The sequence below is a fragment of the Crotalus tigris genome, unplaced genomic scaffold (genome assembly GCF_016545835.1).
Source record: "Crotalus tigris isolate CLP2741 ecotype Arizona unplaced genomic scaffold, ASM1654583v1 scf7180000018682.9941245338:1185362, whole genome shotgun sequence".
Classification (NCBI taxonomy): domain Eukaryota; kingdom Metazoa; phylum Chordata; class Lepidosauria; order Squamata; family Viperidae; genus Crotalus; species Crotalus tigris.
The window spans coordinates 367,375-378,919 of record NW_024097143.1 but is presented as its reverse complement, the minus strand read 5'-3'; the positions used below and the strand labels follow the sequence as shown (position 1 = coordinate 378,919).

Below are 11,545 nucleotides of genomic sequence, written 5' to 3'. Positions count from 1 at the left end.
ACAGGAATCCGTTTTAATACTTCTCATAAGCACACTTCATTGTCACATCAGGTGTCTACATGACTTTTTTCAGAGTTGTACATATTTTTCTTTTGATTGAAGACACTCTAAAATAATAATTTGTCTCATTAATTTTTTCAAAAGTATAGAGAAAAAAATAAAAGTTGCTCACTGTTCATGTTGATATTTTTTCTTAATATATAGAATGTTATCTCTCTCTCTGTTTCTCTCTCTCTCAATCTCTCTCATTTATCTATCTATCTATCTATCTATCTATCTATCTATCTATCTATCTATCTATCATCTTACATTATCCAGCCAGAAGAGACCAATCAAATATATATTTCAAATTAACAATTTTTTAAAGTCAGAATATCAACCCCCAAAATAAAATATAACACCAACATATATAGCAACAAAAAATACATCATCATTAACCATAGTGTTTAATTTAATCTAAAACTATGTTAGAACATCTCTGGTAACATCTCTTGCCTGGTTTCAGAAATTTTATTAATGTCATTGATGATACTTATGATTTAACATGAATTCAGATTGTGGCAATTGAAGGATATGATTATTTCAAATAGTTTGAGTTGTTTTAGCAACTTTACTACTCAATTATTATAATACAAAATTCACATGGAATGAAAAAATATAAGCTACAACACATAAAACATGACTTCAAAGTATGTGATGTTATACTGAATGTAAACTGTACAAAAATAAAGACCAACATCAGGAGACTTATTGATTTTTTATCATCAGATTTTCTTTGGTGTTCATGGCAGGTCTCAGGATAATAATGTAGCATTTGGGTATAAAGATGCAGACAAGTAAACCCATGCTGGAGGCCAGGATGGAGAAGATCTGCACGGCTACCATGTATTTCCCTTTGGAGCTCAGGTAGGTGGGTACAAAGGAGATCCATACACTACAAAAAACCAACATGCTGAAGGTGATCAGTTTGGCTTCATTGAAACTCCCTGGCAGTTTTCGAGCCAGAAATGCCACCAAGAAGCAAATGGCAGCCAGAAAACCCATGTAGCCAAGGGCAGTGTAGAACATGGCAACCGAGCCTTCATTGCATTGCAACAAGATGTGTCCTGGTTGGGAATGAAAGTCGGAATCTGGGAATGGGGGGTAAATTCCCAGCCATATCATACAGATGCCTACTTGAATACCAGAGCAGGATAAGACAATAGAGTTGGCTAAACTCTTCCCCAGCCATTTCCTCATGCTGCTGCCTGGCTTTGTGGCCAGGAAGGCCACCACCACCATTACCGTCTTGGCCAGCACAGAAGACACAGCAACTGAGAAAACAATACTGAAAATGGTTTGTCGAAGAAAACAAGTCATTTTCAAGGGGCGACCAATGAATAGAAGAGAGGTCAAGAAAGAAAGCAGGAGTGAAACCAGGAGGATGTAGGTGAGTTGACAGTTGTTGGCTTTGACTATGGGAGTTTCTCGGTATTTAATGAAGGTTCCCAGAATAAAGGCAGTGGTCAGGGACAAAACAATGGCAAAGAAAGCCAGAATGAATCCCAACAATTCTTCATAAGATAAAAAGCTTATACTTTTGGGGACACACTGATCTCGCTTCTTATTGGAATGCTGGTCATCTGGACACTTGTCACAGTGGGAGGCATCTGAAAAAAAATTGTTAGCATGTATCTGTTTCTGCAGCTGTAGGAGCATGAAAACCACAACAAAAATCAATTACTTCATTTCCAAGGAATAATATAATATTTCTGCCCAGTGATATCCATATGATACAACATTTGTTAAAATAGTCAACATTCTTTTTTTAAAGGCTAAAGATAAATGAGATTATCAGCTCTCAAAGACTTCTCCTCTTGCCTGAAACCAAACAAGAAAATTACAACTGAATAGGAATCAACATTTCATTATTTATTTTAATGTTCACATCATCATACAAAATTTGGTGATCGTGCCCAATCTTAGAAAAGTTTGTGGATGCCTTCAAGAAATTTAATATTTTTCTTGCTTCTTTATCAAATACCTTTAAAAAGCAAGAGAGAATATTGATTATATCCTGATTTTTTCCTTTCTGTTTTTTTCTTTTTGGAGCCACCTACTATACCTTCTTGCACAGAGAATGTTCCTTTCATACACAGAGAACAGTCATAGCAGCAAACTGGTGCTCCCTCTCTCACAAACTTGGCATAACCTGGGGAGCAACTTTCTGTACATCTTGAATAAGGCACTGTCTAAACATAAACAGAAAGATTACACAGGGCAATATATGAATTAGAAGGGCTTAGTGAAATCAACTGGTTTCCAGAAGCTCAGAAGCACACTGAGCAAAATCAGTCAAGGACTGGTGGCATGGGCTTTAATTAGTCTGCTTGCAAGTGGCAAATGAAAGGTGATTCTCTTTCTCTATCAATCTCTATTGCAGATCCCAAAACAGACTTGTTGCCTTATTCTTCTTTCCAAAGGAATGTAGTTCCATTGCAAAAAGTTTTTCTCCAAAATTTAGCTTTCTCTTGAGTCCTTATCTTTCTCTTATGCAATTCAGTGGGCTAAGTTCTTCATATTCTGGATTTTCGCCCAAAGGTGCTTTTTCAAAAGGCAACTGGTCTTTGTTTTCCCTTGAAGACATTTTGCTTTTTCATCTCAGAAGCTTCTTCACTTCTGACTGAATGGTGGAGGATAAAAGGATTTATATTCCTTGCAGTCATCTGGTCATTAGCAGTCTTTCTGAGAGTTGTTAAGGTTACTTGGAGGGTCACCTGAATAGTGCAAATGGATGTGGAACCTTGGAACTGCTGAATCTATATCCTGTTTACAACATAGTCCTTCAGCAGTTCCAAATCCTTCCATCCTCCACCATTCAGTCAGAACTGAAGAAGTTTTTTTGTATGAGAAAGTAAAATGTCTTCAAGGAAAAGCAAGTTCCAGGTGCCTTTTGAAAAAGCACCTTTGGCACAACAATGATCTGGATGACTGAGAATCTCCATAGATTTTGGATTTTCTCTTACTGAAAACAAGATGATTTCATATACTGTAAATTATGGCTTCCTATTCCAATTTAATAATGTAGATTGCAAATCCCATAATACAATTGATGATACAACAGGTTCCAATGTGTGATAGATTACTGAAAAACCTCTAAAATAAAATGTTATCTAATAAATTAATGAGGCTTATTTGGAAGTCATCATAATTGACTTCAATAAGTATTATTTCTGAGCAGAAAAGTTTGCACATATGGAGGTAAATAGAAGAGTAAAGACCAAGCAGCATCAGTTACTTTGTTAAATGATGTTGGCCATTGAATGGCACTCTGATTGATGGAAATCTTGACTTCTGAGGAGCCTTCTCTTTCTACACTCCCAATTTTCACCCCTGCATCAGACTTTTCCCAAAATGATGTCCAGTGCATGATATCAAAGTCACCAAGAGGAACTCCATTTTCATCAAAATAAATCCCATCTCTGGAAATATTGTGATGTTGGAAGTTTTTCAGGAACCTATGAAGCTGCAGAAACAGAGAAAAAACATTACAATTTGAGTCTTTATTCAATGTTTTTCTTGTCATTATTCTGGACTGGAAGTACTCTGAATAATTCAACCTTGTCAGATCACCTCTACAGTCTGAAAGAAATTGATTCAGCATTTCATGGAATGCTTCTCTCATCATTCTCCAGGGCTCCACAGCTCTTTTTCAGATATTTATCTCACATTCTTGAAAATGTGGGATAGACAACACCACCACCAGATGGTTTATAACTGGCTGACAAATCGTACTCAATGTGTAGTCCTCTAGAGAACTACATCCATATGGAGGGAATAAGCTGTGGGATACACCAAGGTTCCATTTTAGGCCCAACTCTCTTCAATATCTTATTAAAAATCTAGATGAGGGAATTGAAAGGGAACTCATCAGATTTGCAGATGATACTCAACTGGGAGGAATACTCATCTCCCCAGAAGACAAGCCCAAGATCCAAAAAGATCTTGACAGACGTGAACACTGAGCCCTATCTAACAAAATGAAATTCAGCATAGATAAAAGTAAGGTTTTGCACTTAGGCAAGAAAAACTAACTGTATAGATATAGACCAGGTGAAACTTGGCTTAATGTCTGTAACCGTGAGAGGGATCTTGGAGTCCTAGTGGACAATTACTCAAATATGAGGCAACAGTGTATGGCAGCGTCAAAAAAGCCAATGCAATTCTAAGCTGCATTAATGGAGGGATAGAATCAAGATCATGTGAAATTCTAGTATTGCTTTACAAAGCCTTAGAAAGAACATAGTTGGAATACTGTATCCAGTTTTGGTCATCATAATTTTAAAAAGATGTTGAAACTCTGCAAAGAGTGAAGAGAGGAGCAGCAAAAATGATTAGAGGGCTGGAGGCTAAAACATACAAAGAACAGTTGCAGGAATTTGGTATGTCTAGTCTAAGGAAAATAAGGACTAGGGGAATCATGATAGCACTATTCCAGTATTTGAGGAGCTCCTACAAAGATGAGGGGGTCAAACTATTTTCCAAAGCACCAATGGGCAAGAAAAGAAACAATGGTGGAAATTAACCAAGGATAGATGCAACCTAGAACTAAAGAGAAATTTTCTAATGGTGAGAGCAATCAACCAATGAAAGAGCTTGCCTTCAGAAGTAGTGGGTGCTCTATCACTGAGCTTCAAAAAGAGACTGCACAACCATTTTTCTGAAATGGTATAGGGTCTCCTGCTCAAGTAGGGGGTTGGACTAGAAAATGTCTGAGATCCCTTCCAACTCTTTTATTCTATGTTTTATGTTCTCCATTTTGTTGTTTCACCATCACAGCCCCATCTGCAGCAAGACCATTTAGAGATATGGGAAAACTTGTAATGGGAGAAGATGGAGAATACAATTTTACCATCAGTCCTGATCAATATGAAGTTAGCAGAGCTTAACTCCGGGCTAGGAATGCAATACAAATTGCATAGTGATGTTATTCCTTTCAAAGACTAGCTATGGAAGCCTATGCATTAATTCAGGAGATGTGTGGGTGAACTTTTTGTGGCCCTCAGAAGATGCTTTTAAAAGACATTGATTTCTATCTTGTTGCTATGTTAGAAATCTTTAGTTAGCAAAGTCCAATTTCAATCCAGAACAAACAATCAAGCCTAACTCCTTAGCTTGGAAACTAGATCACTTTGTGATCACAAGAAAGGGTTGAGCATTGCTGAAATATTATGATACTTATTTAATTTTCAAAATCACATTGTCACCATAGAGCTATTTCTGTCACAAAAGCATCCTATACCAATACAGTTTGTTTAACTTTGGAAGATTTTTCTCCATCATCTTGTTCTCAAACTCACTCTCAAATACTACAAACTGGGCAATTGTTCTTTGGAATATTCCACCCCTCTCTACATCTAATTTAATATTGAGGAGTTGGAAGGGGGAAATCAGTAGAACCTCTAAGAAGAAGACTTACCTGCCATGGCTGCACAATCTGGGATGATTCATAATATCCAGCTTGCTTTCTACTCTTACTCTGTTGGGAGGAAGAGGCAGTACTGAGGACCCATGCCACATTTTGAATTACTTTGGAAATACCGGAGGAATCCTGAGAGAGGATTCTTGCAATCATATCATGGGGTGGGAATTCCCAGTTCTCTTTTTCTTTGCATTTTTTCCAAACTTTCTTAGATAACAAAGGACTTGAAATGGAACATTGGAATGCTTCCTTTCCATACACTGTGACCATAGATGTATAAGATTTAAAGTCATAATACTGAGTCCTTCCCTTTGTCTGGATGAGGAAGGAAAACAAAGCATGTTTATTTTGGAGATCAACCCAGAGGTCAAAAATACCTACACTTAAAGCTGTCAAAGTTGTTGCAATCCACACTCTTCCCACAATGAATATATTATTCTTCTCAACCACTTGTATTACTGATGTTAGTATCCCTGTGGCCTTTAAATCCAGTTGGCATACTATAATTTTTATTTGACTCTTGATAAGGGAAAGGAACATTTCCCATTTTTCTTGCATGAGGGTGTCTCTAGCACCTGTCTTCATATTTGCTTCTGGGATGGTTCCTGAGAGGGCAATGCAAATCCCATTTTTTAGAGCAAGAGCTTCCAAGCTTCTTTTGAATTTTTCTCCTCTGTCATTGTCCAGAGAAAGGAGGCCGATCCACGTCCATTGGAAATGCAGGAGCAGATTGATAATCGCAGAGTAGGGAGGTTTTTGGTTTGGGGTCATCCGATATGAAAAAGGAAAATGTTTATTTTGCTCAGCAATCTGGTTGATGACACTATAGTTGATCTAAGATAAAACAGAAGGTATTGGTAATTTGTGTCAGTTTTAATGATAAAAGTTGCATGGTAAATCTAAGGGCTTTTCCCTATTGCTGAGAGAAGTTTCAAACAGTAACTGCATGAATTTTACTGGCTCCCTTGATGTTCTGTCCTGTTGTCTTGTATGCTCCCTTTGAAACTAGGGAGCTCTGAATTATCTGTGGGTGGTGTTCATGGGTGGTCCTGATGGAGTGCATCCCTCTGGTCAACCCTTATCCATGTAGTTTTGCTTGAGTGATGGAGTAAATACAATGCGGCACTTTTGCTGTCAATAACTGACAAACTAACAAACGTAAAATTCTCATAGATTATTACCGCTTATTTGATTGCTTCATATGTTGGACTTGAAATATTGTTTGTTATATCCCCCCTAGCAATTGTTTAATATTGGTATATTATTTCATTGTCTTCATTCATATAATTGTTTTCAAATATTCCTATATGAACTCTTTAATTGGTTGAATTTGTTTCAGATGTTTGAAATGCAGAAGTCTGTTTAATAATCTAACTTTAAAAAAAACAAAACAAGACAACTGGCATTGTGCCAAGTTCCAGTTCAAAATAGGAAAGAATATTATGACATACTTTCTTTTGTCTTGTACACTGGAGAAAGTATGTAAAAGCTGCTTTCTGGAGGTGCCCTCAAGCTGTCTTGACCTATTCGTTTTTCTTTCATATCTTTCTTTCCCAATTTTTACTTCAGTCTCAATTATAAAAATGAGGAATTCCTCACTGAAAGTTATTAAGAGTTGGAAGAAGAACAGACTGAATGGAAAATAAACTTTTTAGGACAACTGTGGGGAACTTGAATAATGGGGAGGCGATTAAAGAAATATAATGGGGCCAGTTCTTCCCCAAAAATTCTAATTAAATGGTCAGTCTGAAAGAAACTAAGGTTTTGATTTATTAGGGGCAATTTTATACTATTGATTAGAAGGTTAAAGGTGGTCAAATATAGATATTTTTTAGAAAATAAAATAATATTATAACTGAATAGGTAAGGTGTAATAAGATTAATAGTTATTTGGTTGACTATGGTGAAATTTGTTTTAAAATAGAATAAGATTATATGCAAATAGATAAGATGTATATTTAGAATATTAGATTTTTTTTACAAAAAGGGGAAAATGTAGAAGTTGAGATAAGGGAAACTCTAGTTACCTAAAGCTTAGAAACTATAACATATCAAATGTTAAGTTGAATATTCAGGGGAAATTAAAGCCTGGGGTAAAAGCTATAGCAGGACATTGATGTATATAAGATTGAATGTAAACACAATTAAGATATGTATAACTTCAAAATATTGATAAATGTTATAAAGATGGTTTTACTTAGTTGATAACAATAAGAATTATATTAATTTTAGTTATTAAGGGATAAAGAGATGAGATATTTGATGTTGAGATTTGTGCTAAAGATTTATGTATGTTATGGAATCATTGATTATCCAGTCACCACGTTGCTTTTTAAATGTTTAATTGTAAAATTAGAAAATCAATAAAATATTATTTAAAAAAGAGTTGGAATACCCTGTCTTCTGGAGCTCCATCACTGGATATTTTTGAGGAAATATTGGACAGCAATTTATCTGTAGTAGTCTGACCATTCTTGGCCCGTGTAGGGAGTTGGATTTTTTTATTCTATGATTCTGTGTCCAAAGCAGCTTTTTTGTATTGGTCACTCTTCAGCTCTTCTGATATTTATTCTATGACTCTCAATTTATTTGGAAAAATATAGACAAGTGCTGCCTTCTAGAATTAAGGAATTAATTTCATTTGGCTTTATACCTGTGGGATTTTGTAGATGCTCAAGATATTAGAAATATGATCGAAGAGTTCAGAATCCACCTCTTCAAGGACTGCCAGCAGCTTCTTTTGTCTTCCACATCTGTAGTTTGGGATGTTCTCCTGCCCTGTGGATACCACGTCCATCATGGCCTCATATGTCATTCTTGCACTGAAAAAGTTCTGATAGATGTTGTAGCCCAGGGTGATGTTGGGTAAGAGCCTTGAATTCTGGTTGATTTCATGAACAGCCAACAAAAAGGGCAGAAGGTGGTAGAAGGTGTTCTCACTGAAACATAAGAAATTTCCAAAGGTCATCATCTTCAATTTGGGTTTTCATAAAAGCATGTCATATTTACTGTAGCTTTATAGCTATATAGTGCAGTGCCAAAAAGATACACTCATTATTTAAGTAAATTATTCACTTTATTTGGCCTTTGCGGGTGATAGATATCTTTGAAATTTCTATTAGAAGAACAGTCCCATTGACACCACTAGGAGCTTCTTGCCAAAAGAAATAGGGAGATATAGTAAGCTTCTTATGTCAGGATCAAAAGAATCCTAGGCACCATATTAGATATGCTTATAGCTCACAACCTAGCACAATGCTTGAGGGAAGATCTGTGTCTTCCCAGTCCTCCAGAATGCTAATGAGAGATGCTACCAAGTATACATGTATATGTTGTGATCATATTATAGGATTTCTTCCTGTTATATCCCCCTGGAGATGACTAACAGCTGGATTCAAGTGCTAGATTAGCAAGTGGTATTTCCTATCTGAAGATGGATATCTCTTCATAAGCCTTCTTTAGATCTAGAGATTTGCTGCAGAATATTCATGACTTTAGAATTATTTCCCTATATTCTACAGTTAACTACAATTAATGTGATCCTCTGTGACTAAACATTAACATATAAAGTCTCTCCCCTCCTTGAATTTGGTTTTTAAAAGGTATGCATTTTATTTAAACCAAAAGGAACAGGGTAACCACAAAAGTAGCAAAAGTGTTAAAGTGTGGAAAGAAAGAGTGGAGAGGGTGGTAGGAATTACAGACTAAATGTAAGGAAAGGGAAGAAATGGTAGGGAGAAAGTACAAGTGATCTCCCTCTGCTGTAAGGTATTCAATCACTTTATTGGGAGTTATTGCTTAACTATTGTTAATAAATAAATAAAATAAATATAAAAAAATGGCTGAGTCTCCACAGTACCAAGGTAATCATTTTGAAAGCAGGCAGAACCCCATCCAGGTAAGAGTCATCCTGGGACAGTGTTGGCAATGCCCAGTGTTACCCAGTGTAAGAACTTAAAAGGAACTTTGCAAACTCAGGTTTTACAAAATCATCATGTTCCCTAGGAGCCTTTCCTCCAAAGCAAACTGGGTGAAGCAATAATGACTTGCCTTTCTCAAGGTGAGGAATAGGGGAAAGGAAATCATCGCTACAAAAGACATTGAAATCAATCACCAGAATCCTGGACATGCTGACAGTTACCTTTTCAGTTGGTGGGTTGGAGGCTTGGAGAATGAAAATTGGTACAGTCGAGAGCCGATCCCAGACATTATTCCAGTAATTAAGTAGTCTCCTGGCTTGTAGTAATGGAACCATTCCTTTTCTTCTATTATCACCTTAAGTGGACATTTCATCAGCATATAGGCACAGGGAATTTGAGACAGAAGCTGAAGCAGAAAGATTTGTTTATGCAGCAATAGCAACATTTGACACATACTGCAGAAGATCCTTCCTATAGTTCTTTATTCAGCACAGAGTTAAATCTCAGAGTTCACAGAAGACCATAACTACAGTGAAGCAGTTTGGCCCCAGATTTGGAAGAGTTATCTGCAAATTCAGACTGCTACAGTATTTGCTTGATTTTACGCCAACCTCTGCACATTGATTGGTAACTAATTGAGGTGGTGGAAATCCCATAAACCTTGTTCAAATGAGAATAAATAATCATGATTTTAATAATTAGAAGGGGAATTGGGAAATAGCTTTGCCACAAAAGTGTGCAGTTGGAGAAAAGAATGTTGTTTCGCTCAGGAGAATAATCCTAATCCGAGAGTCAAGAAAGCAACAATTCAGGGAAGTTTGATTGTTTTTAGTCTATAAACTTATATTCTTGGGATTCTGAAGATTAAAATGTGGAAAAACAGTTCAACACTCTTGAACTAGTCAGCAGGCTATCAGTCTTTATGATTACAAATAAGATCTAGTCGAAATTCCCTGGTGCATTAATCTGAAAAATGGCCTGTTACTGACTTGTTCATAATGTGATGACATTTGCTGTCATATGTTATCTAGAAGGGGGCCAAGAGATTGTGCTGTAGGAGTGCAATAGCAAAAAAGGCTGAAGTTGAAGGGGTAAATGAAATCTGAGAAGCTGAGACCATGGTCAATGCTATATGATGGGCAGATTTGAGTCCTTCAGCTAAATATGCACCTGAGACCTTTATCCATTGCATCCTCCAAAACCCATTTGATGTAGTATAAGTAAATTAATTACATATATTTCCTGGAAAATCAGTTGCTTCAAGGATAAACGTTAATCTGAAGCCAGAATGGGACAACTCACCATAGCCAACTCATTATGGCCAACTGGCTATGGCCAACTCACCATGGGACAAGTCGCCATGGGACAATTTTACAATTTAATATAATTATTTAAAATAAATAAAAATAAATTTTATTTTTTGTAATTCCCATTTCATTCTGTCACTCCTTTGATATCCCTTTTTAAATCATTCTATTCCACCATTTCTTAGACATTAGTGTAACTCTTGTCCTGCAGCGAATTGTTACAGATTCATCTGAAGTTCTAATTCCAAAGGTGTAGATTGCAAAGTATGGACTTTTCTGTGTTGGCACTTCAAACCTCTTACCTGATTTGCTTCCAAATTCATGGGAGAAGAAATAGGTCATTTTTTACACACCTTGATTTTACCCTTGAAGTATATGGGAGAAACAGGTAATCCAGTACAATAACATCTATTCATCTAGGTGTCTGTCACTTCTGATTGGAAAGAATGCAATATCATGAGATCTCAATAGATACCAATGTGCTGGGTGTGATTTACTTTTTTATTATTTGGAAGTGGGGAAAGATCCACTTCCAAGTAATATTTTCCCCATTGTTCCCTGGGTACATTTTTTTTGATGTTTTCTTAGAAGGTGGGTGGATTGGGATAAATAATATTTCTGTCACCCCTTATTTCAGTTGGAAATCAGGTGATTTCAGGGACTTGAAGACAGAAAGAAGAAGTAATAGATAATTGCCAAAGGGGACCTATCTTTTATTCAGAGTCTGGATTACGATATTTCACTTCTGGATTAGTTTAAATACAAGGGCTTAACTAAAATACTGTACTTAGAATAATATTATAAAGACAGGATGGCACAGCACTGAATTCTCCACATCAGATCAATAGCACATTTAT

The 11,545-nt window shown here is 36.3% G+C and overlaps 1 protein-coding gene across 1 annotated transcript; it reads right to left on the bottom strand.

Annotated features, from left to right (window-relative positions):
• Positions 1-747: 747 nt before the first annotated feature.
• Positions 748-11,011, bottom strand: LOC120313421 (vomeronasal type-2 receptor 26-like). Its single transcript, XM_039355333.1, has 7 exons — positions 10,991-11,011; positions 9,603-9,787; positions 8,115-8,400; positions 5,459-6,295; positions 3,278-3,505; positions 2,100-2,231; positions 748-1,686 (listed from the first exon to the last, which is right to left on the bottom strand). Exons 1-7 carry the CDS (start codon positions 11,009-11,011, stop codon positions 748-750), a joined length of 2,628 nt encoding a protein of 875 aa, XP_039211267.1.
• Between the last annotated feature and the right edge of the window lie 534 nt (positions 11,012-11,545).